Source organism: Neophocaena asiaeorientalis, unplaced genomic scaffold (assembly GCF_003031525.2).
Source record: "Neophocaena asiaeorientalis asiaeorientalis breed wild unplaced genomic scaffold, Neophocaena_asiaeorientalis_V1.1 scaffold62, whole genome shotgun sequence".
Taxonomy (NCBI): Eukaryota; Metazoa; Chordata; class Mammalia; order Artiodactyla; family Phocoenidae; genus Neophocaena; species Neophocaena asiaeorientalis.
In genome coordinates, this window is record NW_020175191.1 from 318,016 (window position 1) to 341,546 (window position 23,531).

The following is a 23,531-nucleotide window of genomic DNA, read 5'->3' on the forward strand; positions in this document are numbered from 1 at the left end:
GTACACTATAAAACTCTTAGAGGAAAACATAGGAAGAACACTATTTGACATAAATCACAGCAAGATTTTTTTATCCACCTCTTAGAGTAATGGAAATAAAACCAAAAATAAACAAATGGGACCTAATGAAACTTAAAAGCTTTTGCACAGCAAAGGAAACCATTAACAAGACAAAAAGACAACCCTCAGAATGGGAGAAAATATTTGCAAACAAATCAATGGACAAAGGATTAATCTCCAAAATATATACAGCTCATGCAGCTCAATATTAATAAAACAAACAACCCAATCCAAAAATGGGCAGAAGACCTAAATAGACATTTCTCCAAAGAAGACATACAGATGGCCAAGAAGCACATGAAAAGCTGCTCAACATCACTAATTATTAGAGAAATGCAAATCAATATTACAATGAGGTATCACTTCACACCAGTTAGAATCAGAAAATCTACAAAGAACAAATGCTGGAGAGGGTGTGGAGAAAAGGGAACCATCTTGCACTGTTTGTGGGAATGTAAATTGATACAGCCACTATGGAGAACAGTATGGAGGTTCCTTAAAAAACTAAAAATAAAATTATCATATGATCCAGCAATCCCACTACTGGGCATATACCCAGAGAAAAGCAGAATTCAAAAAGACACATGCACCCCAATGTTCATTGCAGCTCTATTTACAATAGCCAGGTCATGGAAGCAACCTAAATGCCCATGGACAGACGAATGGATAAAGAAGATGTGGTACATATATACAATGGAATATTACTCAGCCATAAAAAGGAACGAAATTGGGTCATTTGTTGAGATGTGGATGGATCTAGAGACTGTCATACAGAGTGAAGTAAGTCAGAAAGAGAAAAACAAATATCTTATATTAAAGCATATATGTGGAACCTAGAAAAATGGTACAGATGAACCAGTTTGCAGGGCAGAAATTGAGACACAGATGTAGAGAGCAAACGTATGGACACCAAGCGGGGAAAGTGGCTGGGCGGATGGTGTGTGGTGGTGGGATGAATTGGGAGATTGGGATTTACATGTATACACTGATGTATATAAAATTGATGACTAATAAGAACCTACTGTATAAAAAAATAAATAAAATAAAATTCAAAAATTAAAAAAAAAGCTGAATACATTAAAAAAAATAAAAGGAGTAAAATTAAAAGCTGCCCCCTGGGTCCAAGAACCTTCACCAGCCAGATGCCCTAAAAATGCAGAGAAATGACATTTGGCTGAGAGGGTGAGGTATTTTGGGTAGAAGGTGGCGGCCAGTCATGAAAGGAGGCTTCTGTCTTGGCACCAAAGCCTTCAGATATCTTTCATCGTCCTGTGGTGAGAGGGCACTCATCCTGCCGTGTTCACTGGACATCACTGAAAACTTTTCCAGGACCCATGGTTAATCTCCTGACCGTCAACTGCAGTTCCGTGCCTTATCCTATGATATCATGAGGTGACTAAAGCCCGCTGTGCCATTTGTCCCTGAACTCAATGGCCTCAGAATGTTCTCCTTTCAGAGTATTCATTTTTCTTTTTAGCAAATTTATTTTTGTCACTTTGTTTCGTATAGGCTATTACAGAGTACTGAAAGGCAATTATGTTCCCCAGTAAGCTCTTGGCTGGGAAAGGGAAGAGTCCGGGCACTACCCAGAGTTGATGGCTGAGATCTTGGAAGAGGAGCCAGGTCCCAAGGAAACTGCACAGAATATCTTCTGAAAGGGAGAACAGCAGCTTGTGGATAATTGAGGGTTTGCTGTCTTGTGCAACTGTCTGGGGCTGGAATGCAGGTTACTGGTAGGTAGGAAGGCACTTGGCCCTGCTTCACCTTCCAAAGCCAGAGGCCATCTGCGCAGTGATTCTCCCAGGAGCTCCTTGTGACAACAGCACAAGGCCAAGAGCACCTTCCCTGGTGCTGCCTGCCCCCTTCCCGGGTCTGAGGCTTACCTTTTGTGCCCTGCGTTTATCAGCTCTCTGATTCTGGTGGTAAATCCGGCTGAAGTTGGAAACGATCACAGGGACCGGCAGGGCAATGACGAGGACACCGCTCAGGGAACAGATGGAGCCGAAGATCTTCCCTGCGATCGTCTTGGGCACCATGTCTCCATATCTGAGAGACAGAAAGAGAAATGGGTGTAAGGAAGAAGGGCCATTTGGGAAACAAGTCAGGCTTCCCTGTCAATCATTCACTCCTTCACTCAACAATTGTTTAGAGTGCCTACTGTGTGCCAGGTACTGTGATAGGACCAGGGAGTGAACAAAATAGACAAGATCCTTATGTTCACGGAGTACCAGGGGAAGACGGTAAAGTGAATATATAAAAACATTGTGACTTCTGGCTATTTCTATGAAGAGAACAGAGATGGGTGCTGTGCCAGGTTGGGGGAGTGTGGTCAGGAAAGGCCTCTCTGAGGAGGTAACATTTAAGCTAAGGTCTGAAGGTAAAGAATCCAGCCAGGCAACAGCCTTGGGGAAGAGTGTGCCAGGTAGCAGGAACAGAAAGGACGGAGGCCCTGAGGTAGGAAGGGGCTCGGCCTGTTCTAGGAACAGTGAAAGGGCTAGCGGGGCTGGCGCACAGGGCGGGTGGCGGGTTCTACAAGAGGAAACTGAGGCGGCAGGTGGGGGGCCAGACCGTGCAGGGTCTAGTGGGCCACGATGAGGAGCGTGGGTTTCATCCAAGTGCAAAGAGGAGCCGTGGATGATTTTGAAGCAGAAGAAGAACACAATTTCATTTTTGATAACAAAACAATGAATAATAAACCGCCTTCTATTCATGTGGAGGTTTATAATTTCCAAAACACTTTTACACATTTGCCTCACATAAGCTCCATGAACCCTGTGAGCTTGGAACCCCGATCCCCATTGTACAGATGCAGGAAACGAGGCTCAGAGGCATGAAGTGGGTTGTCCATGTTTGGGTACGCCTGGGAGTAAAACACACTCCTCTTACTTTCATCTCTTTTCTACTAGCCATGCTGTCTTAGAGGGGACCCTGAGCTCCAAATCGCAGCCCCTTAAGCCGTGAAGCCAGTTTGGGACAGTACCGGCTACTCTCAGAGCTCAGAGAAACTTCACACCTTGGCAGCCGCCCCCTGGGGCCAGCCTGCCCTGGTTCCTGCTCAGCCCCAGGCAAGCAGGCCAGAGCCCCTCTCCTCCAATCAATAAGATACGCTCCACAGCGGTTAAGCGTTTAGCCTCTTCTTTATTGAGATAATTTAAAGGCCAAGTTAAGAAAAGCTGTGATGACTCCTTTGGCCAAAGCCAGAAACACCACCTCCCCCGCCTCTGTGCCCTCTGGGTGTCTGGAGCAGAAACTGGCTTAGGGTGACCAGGAATTGTTGCTACTGAAATTGTCAGGTTCCAAGTCACTTGTCCTGAGGGGCCCAGGTGTCCTGGGGTCCAGAGAGGCTGTGGAAAGGAATGGGGGTGCCATTTCAGAACTATGAAGTCCTCACCTCCTAATACTAAGGGCTTTGTGGAGGATGTGCAGTGATTGACACATACTTGGCGAGTGGATGAATGATCTCATTTAAGCCTCTCAACACCCTACGAAGTTGGCTCCCGTTCTGAGGACCATCTTCCTTCTCCTTGTGTCCAGGCCCTTTGTTCTGGCTCAAGCCGTCTCAGTCACGCCACTGACAGTAAGGCCTGCGAGAGCTCCTTCTGGGAACTTTGATGCTAGGTTTGCCTTCTCTGCCATGATGCTCAGGAGTGGCTTCCGGTGAAGTGGTCGAGAATTCGGCTTCCGAAGTTGGACAATATGGGTTCAAGACTCACCCAGCTCCACCCTAAAATAACTGTGACCTTTAGGCTTCAGTTTCTTTGTCTCGAAAATGAAGATAATAAGAGTAACCTAGGTCATAATCCTATTGAGACGTACACAAACAATAAATACTATTACTTTTACCTAGACAGGCTGCGAACCACGGTCTCTGTTGCCGAGAAGCTGATTATTCCAAGTTCAAATCATCCCAGTGATGAAGAAAAGGGGGCTGCCCTGGAAGTGAATCATGTTAGCTGGGGTTTTCAGATGACATGATTGAAAGGTGGACATCGGGTACGTGACCATGGGTGAAAACAAAGTGTGGCGGGAGTATGTAAGAATAGCGTCAGGAAGGCTACAATTTCAGTGACTGAGGTGGTGAAAAATGCTAAGGACAACAGGAATGTTGTTTCATCCACTGGAAGGAAAGCTGTGCCTTCTGCTAGGCAGATGGTCTGCTGGAAACAGATGACAGAGAGAAAGCTGAACAACGCAACTCCCATGCGCTCTCTGCCTTCTCCACCGAGAAGAGCATGCTTTATCTTGGGGAGGCCAGGACAAATGTGGAAAAACAAAGATCCAGAGCTTAAGGTAGGGGAGGGGAGAGCAGGTGAGTGGCCAGCTGTCTTCACTGGATTCCCATCACAGGCCCACCTGGATCCTACGCCAGGAGACAGGGGGAATGTGCAGATGGCGTTATAGAACCACTTCCCATGATGGCTGAGAAATCATGATGCAGCAGAGAAATACCAGGAGACTAGAGATGGAAAACTACTGTATCAATATATTTAAAGAAAAGGAAAGGAGGTCTGAGGAACCACAGACCAGCAGGCTTGGCCTCCATCAATTCTGCCATCCAGTTGCGGGCAGAATTTGAGAGTGGATTGTTAAGCGGACAGCGTGAGAACACTTGGAAAATAAGCTGCACTGGTTCATTAAACACATCTTGCCAGATGACCCTTATTTCCTGTTTGGAGAGGGTTAACTGGCTGGTGGATCAGGAGACCGCTACAGACCTACTGCATCATCGTTGCAGCAAGGTGTGTGCTTGCCCCCGTTCTCTGTACCCTGGACAAGCTGGAGGAATGTGGAGGGGACTGCAGTGTGGCTGGCAGGGGCTGAACAGCCATCTCGAGTCTTCCAGCCCTTCTCAAAGATAAACAGAAATGGTCCCAGGACAGCAAATGAAGTTCCTGGTTTTCATGTTAGAAGGGTCTCCTTCAATGAAAGAGTAAATGAGCAAATGAAATAAAGAGGGGATCTAAAGTTAGGTCTCCAGTGGTGCATTCCAGAATTTTTTTAACAACTCATGTAAGGCCAGAAGGAGGCAGTGTGGCCTAATGATTGAGAGAGGAATCAGCTCTGGGTTGAACCCGAGCCCAATGTTACTTACTAAATAGTTAAGAGTCCTTAGGGAAGTTATGTAACCTGAGCCTCTACCAATATAAATGGGTTTTACAAACCTAACTTACAAGGTTGTTGTGATAATTAATGAGATCATTCAGAAGCACCACTTGATGCCGTATCTGGGTAAATGTAAATTCTCTATAAAAATAGCCAGTGTGGTAGGCATCGATTGTTTTGTCTGCTAATAACCTACACCCTCCTAGGAACTGAACCCCTCCCCTCCCCATTACAACATAAACTCTGTCCAGAGGCGCTGGGTCTCAGAGGAGCTGCCGTATTCTTACAAGCCTTCCCCGATGTCTCTGCTCCCACTGGCCACAGGTAGTAAATTCAGAATAGGCGTCTGACTCAAGCTGGGTCAATGAGTTCTTTCCTGGATTCATTTTAAACAACTTTATGGAGATACAATTTAAATACCATAAAATTCATCCACTTAAAGCGTAAAATTCCATGGTTTTGAGTGTATTTACAAAGTTGTTTTACCATCACTGGAGTCTGACTTAGAGCATTGTCATCACCCCCAGTAGAAGCCTAGCACCCATCAGCAGTCAGTGACCATGGTACACCTCACCCTTCAGCCCTAGGCAACCACTAATCTACTTTCTGTCTCTATGGATTTCCTTCTTTTGGACATTTAATATAAATGGAATCATACAGTATGTGGCCCCTTGCGCCTGACTTCTTTCACTTAGCATAATGTGCTAAGGGTTCAAGGTTCACCCATGTTGTAGCATGTATCAGTACTTCATTCCTTTCTTATGGCTGACTAATATCTCATCGTATGGATAGACCACATTTTGTTTACTCATTCATCAGTTGAGAGACATTTGGATTGTTTCTACTTTTTGGCTATTATGAATAAACTCTGCTATGAAAATTTGTGTACAAATTTTGGTGGGGATATATGTTTTCATTTCTCTGGGACTCGTGTGGTAACTCTATGTTTACCAGTTTGAGGAACTGGTGAACTGTTTTCTAAAGTGGCTGTGTCGCTTTACAATCCCACTAGCTATAAATTAGGGTTCCAATTTCTCCATATCTTCACCAACACTTGTTACCATCTGTCTTTTGATCCTAGCTGTCCTAGTGGGTGTGACATGGTATCTCATTGTGTTTTTTTTTTTGTTTTTGTTTTTTGTTTTTGCGGCACGTGGGCCTCTCACTCTTGCGGCCTCTCCCGTTGCGGAGCACAGGCTCCGGACGCGCAAGCTCAGCAGCCATGGCTCACGGGCCCAGCCGCTCCGTGGCATGTGGAATCCTCCCGGACTGGGGCACGAACCCGTGTCCCCTGCATCGGCAGGCGGACTCTCAACCACTGCGCCACCAGGGAAGCCCTGTGTTGGTTTTTTTAACATGTTTTTAAAAACTGAAATATAGTTAATTTAGAATGTTGTGTGAATTTCAGGTGTACAGCAAAGTGATTCAGTTATATATATAATATATATTATATTTAATATGTATATTATTTTTCAGATTCTTTTCCCTTAAAGGTTATTACAAGATATTGAATATAGTTCCCTGTGCTATATAGTAGGTCCTTGTTTTTTATCTATTTTATATATAGTAGCATGGATCTAATCCCAAATCCCTAAATTGTCTCTCTCCCTCCCACCTCCACTATCCCCTTTGGTAATCACAAGTTCATTTTCTATGTCTGTGAGTCTCTTTCTGTTTTGTTAATAAGTTCTTTTGTATCATTTTTTTTAGATTCTACATATAAGTGACATCATATGATATTTGTCTTTGTCTGTCTTACTTCACTTAATATGATAATTTCTAGGTCCATCTGTGTTGCTGCAAATGGCATTATTTCATTCATTTTTATGGCTGAGTAATATCTCATTGTATATATGTACCACATCTTCTTTACCCACTCATCTGTCAATGGACATTTAGGTTGCTTCCATGTCTTGGCTATTGTGAATAGTGACTGGGGTGCATGTATCTTTTTGAATTAGAATTTTCTCCAGATATATGCCCAGGAGTGGAATTGCAGGATCATATGGTAACTCTAGTTTGAATTTCTCATTGTGGGTTTGATTTGCATTTACACTGTTGGCTAATGATGTTGGTCAATTATTTTCTCCTCCCCTGGATTTTTACCCTTGAGATCAGATCAATCTCTTTCTTTCTTTCTTTCTTTTTTAAAAATTAATTAATTAATTAAATTTATTTTTTGGCTGCATTGGGTCTTCGTTGCTCGGCGCAGGCTTTCTCTAGTTGTGGCGAGCGGAGGCTACTCTTCGTTGCGGTGCGCAGGCTTCTCATTGCAGTAGCTTCTCTTGTTGCAGAGCACGGGCTCTAGGCGTGCGGGCTTCAGGAGTTGTGGCACGCGAGCTCAGTAGTTGTTGCTCCCGGGCTCTAGAGTGCAGGTTCAGAAGTTGTGGTGCACGGGCTTAGTTGCTCCGTGGCATGTGAGATCTTCCCGGACCAGGGCTCGAACCCATGTTGCCTGTATTGGCAGGTGGATTCTTAACCATTGCACCACCAGGGAAGTCCCAATCTCTTTCACAGAAGTGGAAACTGCAACTAATAAAGCTCTGGAGCTGTTGGCAGCCATGCTTTCTGCCACTGGGAAAAGCCAGATTGTAGTTAGAAAGGGAGCAGGCTGAGAGTAGAAAGAGATGAGAGGTGAAAAGGGAAATCTGATGGAGGTTCGAGTTCCTGTCCTAATTCTTACTGATGGGCAGCTTTACTTTTGACTTTCCTGTGACTTGGTTGTGCAAGCCTTCTTTTGACTCTGCATACTAACAAATTACTGCTTTTGTTTAACCTCCTTCCATTTGGTCCCTACGACAATGACAATGATGGTGATGATGGTGATGATGGTGATGCTGAGGCTATGACTGATTCTTTTTAATCAAGCTCTTCAGATTTCTAAGTGACAGCACTACTATGAATTGATGTCTTTTGAAGTCAAAAGGATTTTTAACATGTTGTAATCGTGGGTGAAATCAACCAGATTAATTTTAACAAAGATAAATGACAACACCAGCATTTTGATTCAAATAATCAATGACTTGTATAGCTGATGAGAGAGACCAGCTTAAAAGCCATTCAAGTTAAAAATCACTGGGGGGAATCAAGTTTAACATAGCCACCGGTGTAACGCAGCTGCTAAAGACCTAATGCCGCCTTAGGCTGGACTGATAGGAGTACATAGCCCAGAAAAAGGGAGTGGGTGTTCAGACTGTGCTCCTTGGTGCAGACCACTTCTAGGCCGCTGTGTGGAGTGCTGGGCACTACATATTGTATAGGATATGATTAACTGGGTCACATCCAGAGAAGGGAGGGTGGGAGGGGGAATTGTCTGGAAATCCTCTCATAGGGGAAACGATCAAAGGGACAGGATCGTTTGGCCTAAGAAGAGGGGATGAAGAATGGAAGGATGAAAGGGAACAGTGTACTAGAGACTGTGCTAGGAACTTTGGCATCACTGGGTCTCACAAAAGCCCTGTCAAGTAGGGCTGAGGAGCCGGTCCTGAGAGGACAGCCACTTGTTCAAGGTCCTCAAGTAGTAAGAGGCGGAACTGAATGGGTTAAAACCCAGGTCAGTCTGTTTCCATTGTCCTGCTCTGTCCCTCACATCCCGCTTCTCCAGAGGAGTGGGTGGTCATGGGACAGGGCTCAGAGGAGTCAGCTGGCGCTCACCCCCTTCTCAGCATCTCTGCCCACTCAGTGGCAGCAGTACAGCATAGCGGGTAAGAGTGTGCGCTCTGGGCAGCAGCCTCTCTGGGGCAAGTCCCGGCTCTACCACTTGTTAGCTGGCTGACTCTTGCGCAAAAGTTACTTCTTTGTCCTCAGTTTCCCGGGACCGATCAAATAATAGTACCTACATCACAGAGCTGTCGTGAGGGATAAGATGAGTTACCATTTGTCAAAGGCTCAATTCTGGCACATATTAAGAACTTATTATAAATGTTTATTAAATAAATCCTAGGCCCAGACCACTGTCGTTCCTCGACTGGACTTCTGCAAAAGCCCCTTAACCAGACACGTCACTTGCACTTTTGTTTCCCTTTAATTCACAAAGGACCATAGTCTTAGAGTGCAAATCCAAGCACATCATTCCCTTGCTAAATCACTTCAATAAATGTTGGTCGAATGTGTGAGTTCATGAAGAAAACATACCTTTTCGTAATGTTTTTGCAAAGACTAAATTCCCGTTACACGGTAAACGCTCACTAGACAGCAGCTGTTAGGATTGTAATGACTGTGATGGGCAGTGCCCTTTGTCCCACGGCCCCTCCTGGGCCCACCTGGGCAGGAATACTGAAGTGTTGGAGCTGACAGTGATTCTCTAAGTCCTCGTGGCCTCTCTGGCCTATTTTCTCCGTGGAATATTGAGGAAGGAAAGGGGTGAGGAAAGAAAACACAGAAAATGTCGTGGCCTAGAAAAAAAAATTTTTAAGCCATAGCCTTATTTCCTTTCTGTCTTCCTCGTTTCAGGCAAATAAGGACTCCCCTCCCCCACCTCCCATCCTGGCTCTGAGGGTGGAGAAACGTAAGGTACAAGAAAGCCTCTCCTGGAGGTGACATGCCATGTATAGGGGAGCTGTGACGCTCAGCCCAGACCTAGGACTCACACGCAGCCCTTAACTGGGGCCAGCGTGGAGCCAGCTGTCTGCTCCTGACTGCGTGGGGCTCAGGGGCTCCCTGCTTCTCTTCCAGCACATCCTCGGTGACCCTCAATGAAGTCTGGGCTATGGCAAGAGCAGGGAAGCTCACCCTCCTAATATGGAAAGCTAATTAATTTGTATTAGGGCTTAGGGATAATTAAACTTTTTATCTGAACTTAAGCACAAACCACCGGCCTTGTACAATTAATTGCTACCTTCATTCCCTCCTCCAGGGACTGAGAGATAAGTGCAAGCCAAGCTCCCCCGTCTGATTCTGTCTTCCTCTCAGGTAGGGGTAAGGCTGCCCAGCTGGTGGGGAGTGCATTCTTTACTGGAGGCCCGGCCACCGCCCATTCGGGGTCCAGCTGCTGGGAGCTCTGACACGGAGGCACGTCCTCGATGAGTTTCTGCAGGGAGGAGGTCTCCGCCTCACTGCTACACCCACTTCTATCCCCACCTTCTCCACTGAGATGCCCCTGAACTTGGCTTCCGCCTTTGCTCCTAGAGCCTCCGGTGCTGGAGACGCAGATGTGGATGAAAGCTGTCCTCGTGGCTGGGGTCAGGGTGAGCAGGGGAGATAGGGCAGCCTAGGCACCACAGCGGTTCCAGTACTCAGAACCCTGGGGCTGCCTCCTTGTCCGGGGGCAAAGGACAATGGTAGACCACCCCGGAGGACACAAAAGACACCAGCCTGGCTGATAAGTTCACCCCGTGAGGAACATCTGGTCAGCCCCTTTTCATGTCCAAATCCCCTCCTACAAAGCAGCACTGCTATAATCTTTTTTTTTTTTTTGAGCTCTTAAATCATGTCAGGTACTGCAAATACATGATCTCGTTTGTTCCTCCCAGCAACCCTAAGCAATAGATGCAATGATTACCTTCATTTTACAGGTGAGGAAACCGAGGCACAGAGTAATTAAGTAACTGGGCTAGCCCGCTGCAGACCCGGGACGTGCATCAAGCCTCTCAGATTTCAAAGCCCCTACACACACTACTAGTTACGACAGCCCAAAGCCATGGTCCCCGAGGAGCCAACATGGTGGGCAGCAGTCTGGTTAAAGAGCAAAGGGGTACTTCAGAGGTGTCTGGATCGAGGGCAGCCGCCTAACCACGCCCCTGCGCTGCTGATTCTCGAGGAGGGGGACTTGGGGAATGAAATGAAAGCCCCGTATTACTCTTCCTTCCTACAGCATGTCCCTGCTCCCCCGAAATAAAACCACCACATCTCTGATCACCACCCTACAGCTAGACACTCTCCTGGACTCACCTGCAAAGTGAGCCCCAGCAGCAAGCCTGGAGCCCAAAGGATGGGTTGGCATTTTGGAACCTTGAGGTTCCTCTGAAGACCTTGGGGGGCTGGACCCAGAGAGGAGGGCTGAGGCTCAGAGCAGGGGACTTTATTAACCATCACAGTGACAATTCAGTAATAGTTTATTTTTACTTAGCATCAATATGTGTCATTCAACCTTCATAACAACCTTATGAGGTATAATTAGCCCCCTTTTTGAGATGAGGAAACCGAAGTTCCGAGAAGTTAACATGCTCAGATCATCGGCCAGTCCAAGCCAGTATTCCGAATTGGGCTTGTCTGACTGCAGAGTACCCTCTTTCTTACTATGCCCTACTGCAGGAGGAGAGAGATGAGCCAGAGGATCTGGCTAGTCCACAGGAGAAAACAGCTTCAAGAAAATGGAGACACTTTCAAAGTGGTGTGAGCCCAGACACCCTGCTGGGAAGCTCTCAGCTGCTAAGGGAGGAGTTCTGGGTTCTGCCAGCAAAGAATCCTGGGCAAGGGGCATGTGTGACCTCTCCAGGACTTTGCTGTGGTTGGCCTGCCCTCAGGGGCACAGCCGGTCACAGCTGCAGGCTCTTGGCCACTGGGAGTCTGTGGTGGTAACCTCCTTATTTTGCCACCTCAATAGCAATTGTGCTGGATGACAAAGCTGTTCTTCTAATCCAGGCTTCTCAGACTTCAGTGTGCGTCGGAATTGTGTGGAAGGCTTGTCAAAACATAGACTGCTAGGCCCCAACCTCAGACTTCTGATTGTGTAGGTCTGGAGAAGACCTGAGAATATGCATTCTAACCAAGTACCTAAGTGACACTGATGCTGGTGAGCTGGGACCACACTTTGAGGACCACTGCTCTCAACCATCCTCTCTCCGGAGGTCGCAGATCTTCAGACGCACAGAATGTCAGAGCCAGAAAACGGTGGCAGCAGCCAGACTCAGACGAGTCACTGCACCTAGGAGGACACTGAGAGCCCAAGGTCATAAATCAGTTGAGAGCCGGCCTGATCACTGGAGGAATGCCCTGCCCATCGTGTGTACTCCACACACACCAACCTGCATGGGCCCACAGCTTCTATCCCATCTCTCTGGATCGATTGATTCATCAAACCCCTGCTGGGTGTCTGCCTTGTGTCTGTCACTCTGCTAGGTGCTGGGGATACGAAGCCAGATAGACATGTCCCTTGCCCTTAAGGAGCTTATGATCTCATAGGGGAGATAGACAAGCAAATCATGATGATGGTTCAGTGTCCTTACACTACAGGAAGGTTGTATACAGGGTCCTGTGTGAGCACTAAGGAGGGACCTCTAAATCAAGCTGGAGGGTGGTCAGAGGACCTCCCAGAGGCAGTGGCACAGGCCAGTTTCATGAACCATAAACCAGAAGAACTTGCCTACTATAAGGAATTATTGGAATTGTAAGGAATTACTGGCTGGAGGAAGATGAGGAAGTTAGGCTGGAGAGGTGGTCACATGAACTTTCTCCTGGGTTAATCTGAGGAATCTGAACTTTCTCCTAAAGTAAGATGATTAAATATTCATCTTTGAAAGAGCACTCTGAAGCAGAGTGGAGGATGGGTTGGATGGGGATGAAGGGAAACAAGGCTGCTGCACCAGTCCAGGCAGGAAATAATGATGCCGGAACCAAGGCAATGGCAGTGGGGATGGGACAGAGGAGATAGACACAGATCATTTAGGAAGCAAAACCTGGGGGACTTGGTAACTGACACAGTGTGAGGGTGAAGGGAAGGGAGGGACCCCGGGGGGCACTCAGGCTTGGAGGATGGGGCAAACCCTGTGTACATCTCAGCCAAGCTCCCACCCTCCCTTGCTGTCTACACTCTGCACACTGAACTTATCTCTGCTCCCGGAGGCATCAGGCTCCTCCTTGACTTCAAGCCTTTAGCCAGGCCCTCCTCTCTCCTGGGAACTCTCTCTCTTTCCCAGGCAACAGCTACCCATCTTTCCAGATGCTGTTCAAATGTCACCTCCCTCAGGCTCTCAAGTTTCACTCATTCCTGTGTCTTTGCATCTCCATCAGACCCCTTACGCCTTTATGCCTTGCTATACCTCTCGGAATGGCTGTTTTTGCCATTGGCAAAAGTGTAATCTGAGCACAGGGCTCTCTATCTCTGCATCCCCGGAGCCTGGCATGTTGCGATGTGTACAATAGGGACTCAACACTCAGAGTGAATAAGAGAGAAAGCAGCAACTCTGGTGTGTGTTCCACGGACTGTAGGGGCCTCCGGGACTGACTCCTGGGACCAGACTGCAGGCTCCGGGAGGGCGGAGGCACATGTGCCTGGCACATGGTAGGCACTCAGGGTATCTGCTGCATGAGTGGATGAACTATGAACAGATTAGCTGTGGAACTGCTGACCCCAGCAGATCAGACCATCAGGGAGCCCTTCGGCTGCGAAACATCTAAATCCTGAATCAAATACACTTTCTGAGGGATCGCTGAGTTCACTCGAAGTAGGGGAAATGTAATTTACCCCTATTAAAAAGGAACAAACCACAAGGGAAAATCACAGCAGGGAGGAGGGTGCAGTAATCAGAGGAAGGGACACTGTTGCTCTGAGGGCATGTACCAATGACAGCCCGGTGACCTGGGACCCGTCACTGGGAAACTGAACCTTGGCCCAATGGCAAAAAGGAACTTTCTCAGAGTTTTCCACTGAAGCCAGGCCCAGCATTGGGCTGGAGTGCTCCCAAGATGGTAGTACTACCTAGCTTATGGGCAAACCCGATTTAAATCCTGTCCGGAGGAAAACACCTTTAACTGGGGCCTTCGGGATTCCTACAGATTAAAATCACGTAAATGTGAGTTTGCTTAAAAAAATCACAAGGAAGCAAGCAACCATGAGTGAGAGTCAACAGAAAAAAAACAGAGTAGATTTAGACTCCCCCCGCCCCAACTAAAGAACTTCAGATACTGGAATTGGTAGATGCAGAAGAGTTACATATGGAAATAATTTTTTTTTTTTTCAAAATAAAGGATGGAATCACAAAGATGAACTACAATAGACCAGTATCAGGAACCACCAAGCAGATATAAAAAAGAATCAAATGGAGCTTCTAGAACTGAAAAAGTGAAATGCTAAAATTAACTATGAACATAATGCCTTAAACAGACTGGTTATCCCTAACGAGTTCAGCTTCTGGAGTAGACCTCGTCTCCTCTACCTAATCCTTAAGTACCCTCATGTTGTCACTGGGTCCAAATAGTCCTCCTAGCTGAGTCTATTCCTATCATGACTAGTAGGAGGGCAGTAAAGACCAAGGAGCGGCCTGCAGCAGCCATGTCACCAAAAGAGGTGGTCGCTGTAGTCCCATCATGGTGTTGATTCCTGTAAAGACACAATCCCTTTAGCTCACACAGCTCCCGGGAAAGAGACACTAACACGGATGAAAATAGAGGATAAGCAGACAGCAAACCAGTGTTATAACTAGACAGGAATGGTGCCAGCCACCTTCGTATGAAAACCAGGGAAGGAGATGTAATCACATTCACTACTGGTCTCCTGTCAATGAGAAAATAGTCAAATGAAAATCGGAATTTGGTTATTTCTGGTGGCATTTCCTAAATACCCAGTCAGTGGTTCCCTGCTCTCTGAGTGGGCTTGCTCCGAGTGTGTTCTGCAAGGACATTTATCCTTTGGAAGGAAGAAGTCGAGGGACCACCCTGCCCTGACTGGACCCAGCTCTGGGGACGAGCCTCATCAGACCTGGAGGGGGCCCGTGCCCTGACTCGTCACCTTGGCACAGTCAGAGTACTAGCCCCCATCTATTTTTTTTGTTCTTCAGTAACTTTATTTTTACTATTTTTACATCTTTATTGGAGTATAATTGGTTTACAATGGTGTGTTAGTTTCGGCCTTATAACAAAGTGAATCAGTTATGGATATACATATGTTCCCATATCTCTTCCCTCTTGCATCTCCCTCCCTCCCACCCTCCCTATCCCACCCCTCTAGGTGGTCACAAAGCACGGAGCTGATCTCCCTGTGCTATGCGGCTGCTTCCCACTAGCTATCTACCTTACGTTTGGTAGTGTATATATGTCCATGCCTCTCTCTCGCTTTGTCACAGCTTACCCTTCCCCCTCCCCATATCCTCAAGTCCATGCTCTAGTAGGTCTGTGTCTTTATTCCCGTCTTACCCCTAGGTTCTTCATGACATTTTTTTTCTTAAATTCCATATATATGTGTTAGCATACGGTATTTGTCTTTCTCTTTCTGACTTACTTCACTCTGTATGACAGACTCTAGGTCTATCCACCTCATTACAAATAACTCATTTTCCTTTCTTTTTATGGCTGAGTAATATTCCATTGTATATATGTGCCACATCTTCTTTATCCATTCATCCGCTGATGGGCACTTAGGTTGTTTCCATGTCCGATTAGCCCCAATCTTGACGGGCACGCTCTTCTGGAAATTAGGCCTTTGCCCATCCATTCTCTGCAGTCCCAGCGCCCCAGAGACTTGTCCCTGTTTACCCCCTCTGCACCCTTGGGAGCAGAGGTTGACAAGAAAGAGTAGCACATGCGTCTCGTCAAGCCACGGTGCTCCCTCAGAGACCCTGTCCCACAGGCCTGCACCATCTGCTTCTCTTTCTCCACATGGCCATCAAACAGCCCTTCTCCCCGGGGCGGCTTCTCGGCCTTCTGCCACCCTGGGCTGGCAAGCGTTTCTCAGGAAGGGATGAGCTGTCTCCCCTACAAAGGGGACCCCTAGCACTATAAGCTTTGGTTGGCACCAGGGTGGACCTTTATGGCAGAAATTCGGTCTGACCTTGGGAGGAAGGGGGAAGGGCCACAAAGTGCACAGCGGAGGTGGGGTTGTGGCCAGGTCGGACACCAGATGGCACTCCCAAAGGGCATGAGCATTGAGGTCAAAGTCCACGGAGGTGATGGGGCACTAGGACGCAGAAGCTGGGGTGGGCTCGCGGTAAAGCAGACAAATTCTTGTGCACAGGGTGTCTGTGGTTGTGCAGACCTTCTCGGAAGGTCCAGTCTCGTCTCTGCCAGCACACCTCTGATTCTTTCTCCTGTAGCTCCGGCTGGCATGTGGAAGGAGTGGGCAAGAGGCAAAGACCTCACAATGCTGAGAGGAATCTTAGCCCCAGGCCAGGACAGATTGAGGTGCTGAGTGATTTGGCCGCTTGACCCTATATACGGTCACCAGACATCCCTACTCATTACAGCGCTCTGCTCTCCACGGCCAATCGGCTAAATCCAGTCTATTCCAACTGGCCTTCCAAAGTCTTTTCTGGCCCTCCTCCCCTCCACCCTGTACTGTCTAGTGCCACCCACCGTCATCTTGTGTGTTCTCCCTTCCCCTCCTCACCCATCCCCACCCTCTAAGGGCCAGAAGACATTCTCTCTCTCCCATTAAGCCTTATCTGAACTGCGCATCTTTCTACTCATTTGATGGGAAACTCCATGACAGCAGGCCTGGCACAGTGCTGGGCACATCGTAGGCACACCGTCTTGAAGATAGGGTTTTACTTCTGTGTTACTGCAGCGCTTCTGCCATAGCGGATACACGGTGGGCTGTTCGCTTCTGCCATAGCGGACACACGGTGGGCTGTTCGCTTCTGCCATAGCGGATACACGGTGGGCTGTTCAAAGGTACTTTTAGGCGTGGTGGGCTAAATTCAGTCGTCATTCTTTAGGCAGGCTTCCCCTTGAGCCTGTACCAGGACTAAATTCCTGGGTCCCCAAGACACTTAACTACTACCTCTAACCTCATCTCGGGCACTCGAAATCCTGCTCCAGGGCCCGAGGCCAAGTTCAGTTTCCGCTGAGCTATGGAAAACCCAGAAACATCCTTCTGCATCTTACCTGCTGCCAGCCCTGGGCTCAGAGCTTCTGGGTTTGGTCTGGTTCAGCTCGGTGCATTCGCTGAGCCTTGATCATCCCCCTGCAGGGTTTCTTTTGCTTTGGAAGGTGGAAATGAGCCACGGGCTGGACTCTGCCTCACCTGGCCCTCGTCAGGCACCTGGCCTCTGAAGCCTGCCTGGAGCCTGACCCCTTTGGCCTCGATCTTTAATCTCTGGGTCTCTGAGCCTTTGCCTCTCTCTGTGTCTTACGCTCGCTTCTGTGAGAGGCCTCTGAGGTGTGACACCCCAGAACAGCTCTCCTACAGTACATACCGGCCCATTTGCTCTCTGCCCCCAAACCCCACACCCCCATGTAAGCTGGTGACAGAAGGGGCTTTGCCTGCCTGGGTCACCTCCGCTTCGTCAGTGTTTAGTAAGCACGTTGCCTGCCAGGTAGTAGGGTTCATTACGTATTTTTATGGAGAAATGGACATTTAGCTGATTCTCTTTCAGTCTCTACCTCTTTTGGATCCTTATGTCCAAGCTGTTCCAGCCAGCCTTTTCTGGGCTGAGATCTGCTAGGATCAGTAAAGATAGTTTTGAAATGATTAGAGGTGGTCCTTAGGGCAGCTGGATGTGTGTGTGTGTGTGTCTGTGTGTGTGTGTGTGTGTGTAAAATAGCATTACCCACATACACCAAACCCCAAATAGACGTATCACTTCCTCCTCATCCCATCAGAGAACTCCTCTGACATTCACAAGCACACATACACTCACACCAGGTCAGTGATGGAAGAAACCTTAAAAACCATCTGTTTCATGCATACTGAAATATTTATGGGTGAAATGACACATATCTGGAATGTGCTTTAAAATACTCCAGGAAAAAAGGGCGAGTGAGGAGAAAAAAGATAAAGCCAGGTAGGTAGGTGCACGAAGTTTCAGTTACCACTCTCTCCCTTTTTGTATACTCTTGAAATTTTCCAGAATAAAAAGCTGAGGGTAGAGGGGGGCACCGACTAAGTTAAAAGAGGAACCATCTACTTCAACCCCCTCATTTTCAGAGTCGTCTGAAACCACTGCTCATTTTTCACGTACGACAACCAGCCCTGCAAAATCCCTTGTTGCTTATTTAATGTTTCATTTGTGTGAGGCTACCGTTGCCAACTACATTCTCGCTTCTTGAGGGCAGGGCTGTGTCCTTTGCTATTTTTTATCCTCCTATAGAGCTTAAAATAGGGCTGGGCGTATGGGAAAGTACTCAATGAATACTCGGTGAGGGGAGCTGCCTGGCCCTTGCCCCTTGGACCAAGGTCTCCTTTCATATTCCCACGTCCATGGCATTTCACTCCTTCTCCACCCTCACCGCATTCCCAGCTCCTCTCTGGCTTTTGTCAAGGTGACAGGGGATGCTTTGGTCAAGGGTGGCCCAGTTTCCTTGTTAATCAGAGCCTTCCTTCAGCCCTGGCAGCACGCCCTTCTCGTTGTCAATATCTAATTTAATAAAATCTAAATGGAGGAAGGGAGGTGGGCTTGGGGGTTGCTACAAGGCTGGCAGGGCCTGTCTCCCAGGTTCCCCCAAATTCCGACGTGACCACACACATTACATTGTAACCGAGCCTCTGTACTCTGAGCCCTCCTTTGTAACATTTCTGCCCTCTGCCGTTCAGTTAACCTCCAGAGCTGCGGCCCGATGTGACTACCGCATGCGGGGAAGGGAACACGCCAGGTCAGTCGCACGGCTCCGCGTGGCCTCCACGACACCGGCAGCCTCTGCGGGAAACACAACTGCAGCTCCAAGGGAAGGTGACGTAACGTGACTAACTCTAACATATGAATGCTTAGTATGTGCTAGGCACTGGCCCAAGTAATTTTCAAGTATTTGTCTATTTAATTCTCCCAACAACCCCAGGACACAGGATCTATGATTATCCCCATTTTGCAGACTAGGAAACTAAGGCTCAGAGAGGTTGAGTAATAATCCCCAATCATATAAGTAATAAACAGTCGAGCTAGTGTTTGAGCCCAGGTGGTCTCCCTCCAGAGCCTACACTCTTGACCACGACCTTTCAGTGAGGGAAGAGGCTGGGTCCAGAACAATCAGGCACAGCTGTCCAGGCTGAGAAGCTCCCCTGCCTTCCCCTCCCCCACCTCCCTGCACCGAGCTGCCCCCTTGGCCCCTCCAGGGCCCTGTGCACTTGGCTGGCTGGCAGGGGGAGCCTGCTGCAGGGGGATGGTGTATCCAAGTAAGGGCAGAGGGCTTCTTGGCTACAAAGCAGAAGCGGTGGCACGAGGAAAGGGTGGCCTGAGCTGACAGGTAGGGCTTATTTATGTGATTTCTCTTCATCACAAGGTCCCTTTAAAAATGACTCAATCGACTATTAATCTTGGTGAAACATCAACCCCAACAGGGAGAAAAAGACTTAGAAAGTCTGCAAGAGGAGAAGGCGTATGTCTCAGCCTCAGTCCACTGGAGAGGGGACCGTGGGGACACTGCAGGAGCACATTTTCCAGGTCCCGACAAAGAGGTCCACCCTCACTGGCTCCCAGATGGTGGGATCCCCACTGAGCCCGCATACCTGTGTGTGTTCATGAGCCTCCTGTGTGGATGGTGTGACAATTAAGCTGAGAAATATTGCCGAGTGAAAAAGGAAAGTCCTGGAGGGGCATAAATCCCCCCGCCACCACCGCCCCAATCCTGCCACCCCCTTTAAAGAACTTGGTTCAGCAGAGGCCCTAAACTTTAGGGAAGAAGTAAACTTTACTTGAGAACAAGATCAGAGCCGGGAGGGTAGGGATGTGGAGGGCTTGAGCCTGCTGTTCGCTTGGCTGGGGGAAAGTGCCCGAAGAAAATTCCCCTGCTGCCACAGTCAGAGATGCAGCGACCGGCCTGTGGCGGAAAAGTAACTCCAGAATGTGTTTATGTTTTCCTAAACTCAGAGGTCCGGGACCAAGGTGTTCCAGAGAGGCTGCAGGGTGGCTTCCCGGTGGCAGGAAGAAGACAAGGAGAGCAGGAAGAGAAGAGAGAGGAGTGTGAGTTAGCAAGCAATGCGTAGTTCCCGTCAGGTCAAGTCGAATCCTAAAGCCCCGGGCTGGCCTTCCTCCTAGGCCCTTCCACCTAGTGGCAATCTCGTGGCTCCCACTGGGCACTCGGCTCTGTGGAGCACATCTGTTCCAACCTGGGCTCCCAGCTGCTGGGACACTCCCCTGCCCTCTGTACACTCCAGCTCCAGTGGGGAGCATCTGTGTCCCCAAGATCAGGGCCACTCGAGGGGGCACATCTGTTTCAACAGGGACTCCCGCTCCAGTGCAGGGCACCTGCACAGCCTGGTCTGCCCTGCCCTTTGCCTTTGAGAATTTTTCTTTTGACACACAATCACTGCTCTGTGGATGTATCTGCTCGTGAAACTCACTGCCCAGGTCTCCCATTTTCCTCTGACTTCTTGCACAGGCCTTTCACGGCCTTTATTTATTTATTCATTAAAAGATTTATTTTTTTACTTTTTTATTTCCCCAGGGGTATTTACACTCTAGCCGGAGTACACACCTTTCTGAGACAAGAATCTCTAAGTATGAAATATCGGACATTGATGAGTAAGGGAAGTCCCAGAGTCTCCCAAGTTGTACCACCCCCTTGGTGGCTTTAAAAGATTTTTTTTTTTGATGTGGACCATTTAAAAATCTTTATTGAATTTGTTACAATATTGCTTCTGTTTTATGTTTTGGTTTTTTGGCCGTGAGGCATGTTGGATCTTAGTCTGACCAGGGATCGAACCCGCACTCCTGCACTGGAAGGCGAAGTCTTAACCACTGGACCACCAGGGCAGTCCCTCATGGACAATTTAAATAGCTTCCTGCTCCTCTTTCCATTCCTAAGCATGGTGTAGTGGGAAAACAATGGGCTTTGGGCTTGGAACAGTCTTGATTCAACCTTCAAGTCCTCCACTTGGGGACCACTGACTTAGGCAAAGTTTCTAACACTCACTTTCTCATCTGTAAAATGGGAATATTCTTATTTAACCCACCTTGCTGAATCATTGTAAGGAAAAATGAGAGAAGGACATCTACTTGCAGTAATGAAAAGCAAATCAATTTGAATAAACTCTTCTGCTGAGGACAAATAAAAAGCTGGATGAAATACAACAACATTTTCTTAGGATCATCAGAGAGGTAACAACATAATGAGGAATCCTTCGGCCATAATCTCTGAGGAAGTGAGAGCTCAGACAGGTATAGCCCAGTATACCCTTGCTTTTGAAAAATAAATTAATCCAGAAGTAACAGTGACAAAAAGGATCTCTGGGGACTTCCCTGGTGGTGCAGTGGTTAAGAATCCACCTGCCGATGCAGGGGACACAGGTTCGAGCCCTGGCCCGGGAACATCCCACATGCTGCGGAGCAACTAAGCCCGTGCGCCACAACTATTTAGCCTGAGTTCTAGAGCCCGTGAGCCACAACTACTGAGCCCACGTGCCACAACTACTGAAGCCCATGCACCTAGAGCCCATGCTCCACAACAAGAGAAGCCACCGCAATAAGAAGCCCGCTCACCACAACAAAGAGTAGCCCCCGCTCACCGCAACAAGAGAAAGCCCGCACAGAGCAATGAAGACCCAACGCAAGCTAAATAAATAAATATATGTTCCTTTAAAAAAAAAGAACACTGGGCTTTTTAAAAAAAAAAAAAGGATCTCTGATTTTTGCAGTTCCCACCATCATCCCAGGGTGGGAGGCATGAATAAATATTCTCCACTTCTCTCAGACTTGGGATCCTGAAGGGCTCCACCCTCAGGTAAAGATGAACTGGAAGTAAACATTCTCTCTCATGGATGTGTAGCCTTGAATTCTGGCTAAGGAATTCAGATGAAGGTAGTCCTGGACTGGCAGCATTCCCAGGTGTCTGGCAAAAGCTCACTAAGCAAACTAAAATCTTCCCTGGAGGAAAAATACTATCACCCTAAATCTCAGATTATTCCTTCAAATACTGTTCAAATACATTGAGTAGCAGAGAGTTAAAGATAACCAAGTACACAAGGAAAGAAAACATTATGAATGAGAACCAGAAGAAACAACATAACAAAGAGATTCACAAATGCTTGAAATATTGGAATTATCACCCTCAGACAGCTATGCTTACAATTAAAAGAAGTAAAAGGTGAGATTGAAAATTCTGTAAGGGAATGGAAACTAAAAAGTGATCTAGTTATTTTGAAGAAAGCCAAATAGAAATTCTAGAACTAAAAAATACACAACAACGGGGCTTCCCTGGTGGTGCAGGTGTTGAGAGTCCGCCTGCCGATGCAGGGGACACGGGTTCTTGTCCCAGTCCGAGAAGATCCCACATGCCATGGAGCGGCTGGCCCCTGAGCCATGGCTGCTGAGCCTGCGTATCTGGAGCCTGTGCTCCGCAATGGGAGAGGCCCCAACACTAAGAGGCCCGCGTACCGCAAAAAACATAAAGAAAAAACAAACAAACCCACAACAACCAAAACGAAGTACTTGATCGACAGATTTGCATGTATATTAAACATAGCTGAAGAGAAAATTAGTGCACTGCAAGTTGGAAGGAACTATCCAGAATGTAGCCCCTAGAAACACATGAGAAAGTACATGTGCCTTGTTGAATGCCTCACATATAAAAGTGGGAATTCAATAAATGTTATTTTCATCCCTTTTCCTCTTTCAGGTACTAAAAAATATTTCTTGTTTCAGGAAACCTTTTCTGTCTTTTTTTTTTAACATCTTTATTGGAGTATAATTGCTTTACAATGTTGTGTTAGTTTCTGCTTTATAACAAAGTGAATCAGCTATACATATACATATTCTCATATCTCTTCCCTCTTGCGTCTCCCTCCCACCCTCCCTATCCCACCCCTCTATGTGGTCACAAAGCACCGAGCTGATCTCCCTGTGCTATGTGTCTGCTTCCCACTAGCTATCTATTTTACATTTGGTAGTGTATATGTGTCCATGCCACTATCTCACTTCGTTCCAGCTTACCCTTCCCCCTCCCCGTGTCCTCAAGTCCATTCTCTAAGTCTGCGTTCTTTATTCCTGTCCTGCCCCTAGGTTCTTCAGAACCATTTTTTCTTTTTTAGATTCCATATATATGTGTTAGCATACGGTATTTGTTTTTCTCTTTCTGACTTACTTCACTCTGTATAACAGACTCTAGGTCCAGCCACCTCACTACAAATAACTCAATTTTGTTTCTTTTTATGGCTGAGTAATATTCCATTGTATATTATGTGCCATGCCGCATCTTCTTTATCCATTCATCTGTTGATGGACACTTAGGTTGCTTCCACATCCTGGCTATTGTAAATAGAGCTGCCATGAACGTTGTGGTACATGACTCTTCTTGAATTATGGTTTTCTCAGGGTATATGCCCAGTAGTGGGATTGCTGGGTCATAGTAGAGTAGTTCTACTTTTTCTTTAGAAAGTAAAAGTAGTTCTACTTTTAGTTTTTTAAGGAACCTCCATACTGTTCTCCATAGTGGCTGTATCAATTTACATTCCCACCAACAGTGCAGGAGGGTTCGCTTTTCTCCACACCCTCTCCAGCATTTATTGTTTGTAGATTTTTTGATGATGGCCATTCTGACAGGGGTGAGGTGATACCTCATTGTAG

General features: G+C 47.3%; 1 protein-coding gene across 2 annotated transcripts in view; it reads right to left on the reverse strand.

The window, feature by feature from the left end:
* The window catches only part of KCND3 (potassium voltage-gated channel subfamily D member 3), a 213,554-nt gene that overhangs the window by 12,041 nt on the left and 177,982 nt on the right, over positions 1–23,531 (reverse strand). For both annotated transcript variants that reach the window (XM_024764891.1, XM_024764889.1), the window contains exon 2: positions 1,944–2,106. In XM_024764891.1, coding sequence (XP_024620659.1) covers positions 1,944–2,106 — 163 coding nt within the window. The remainder of the gene's footprint in view (positions 1–1,943; positions 2,107–23,531) is intronic.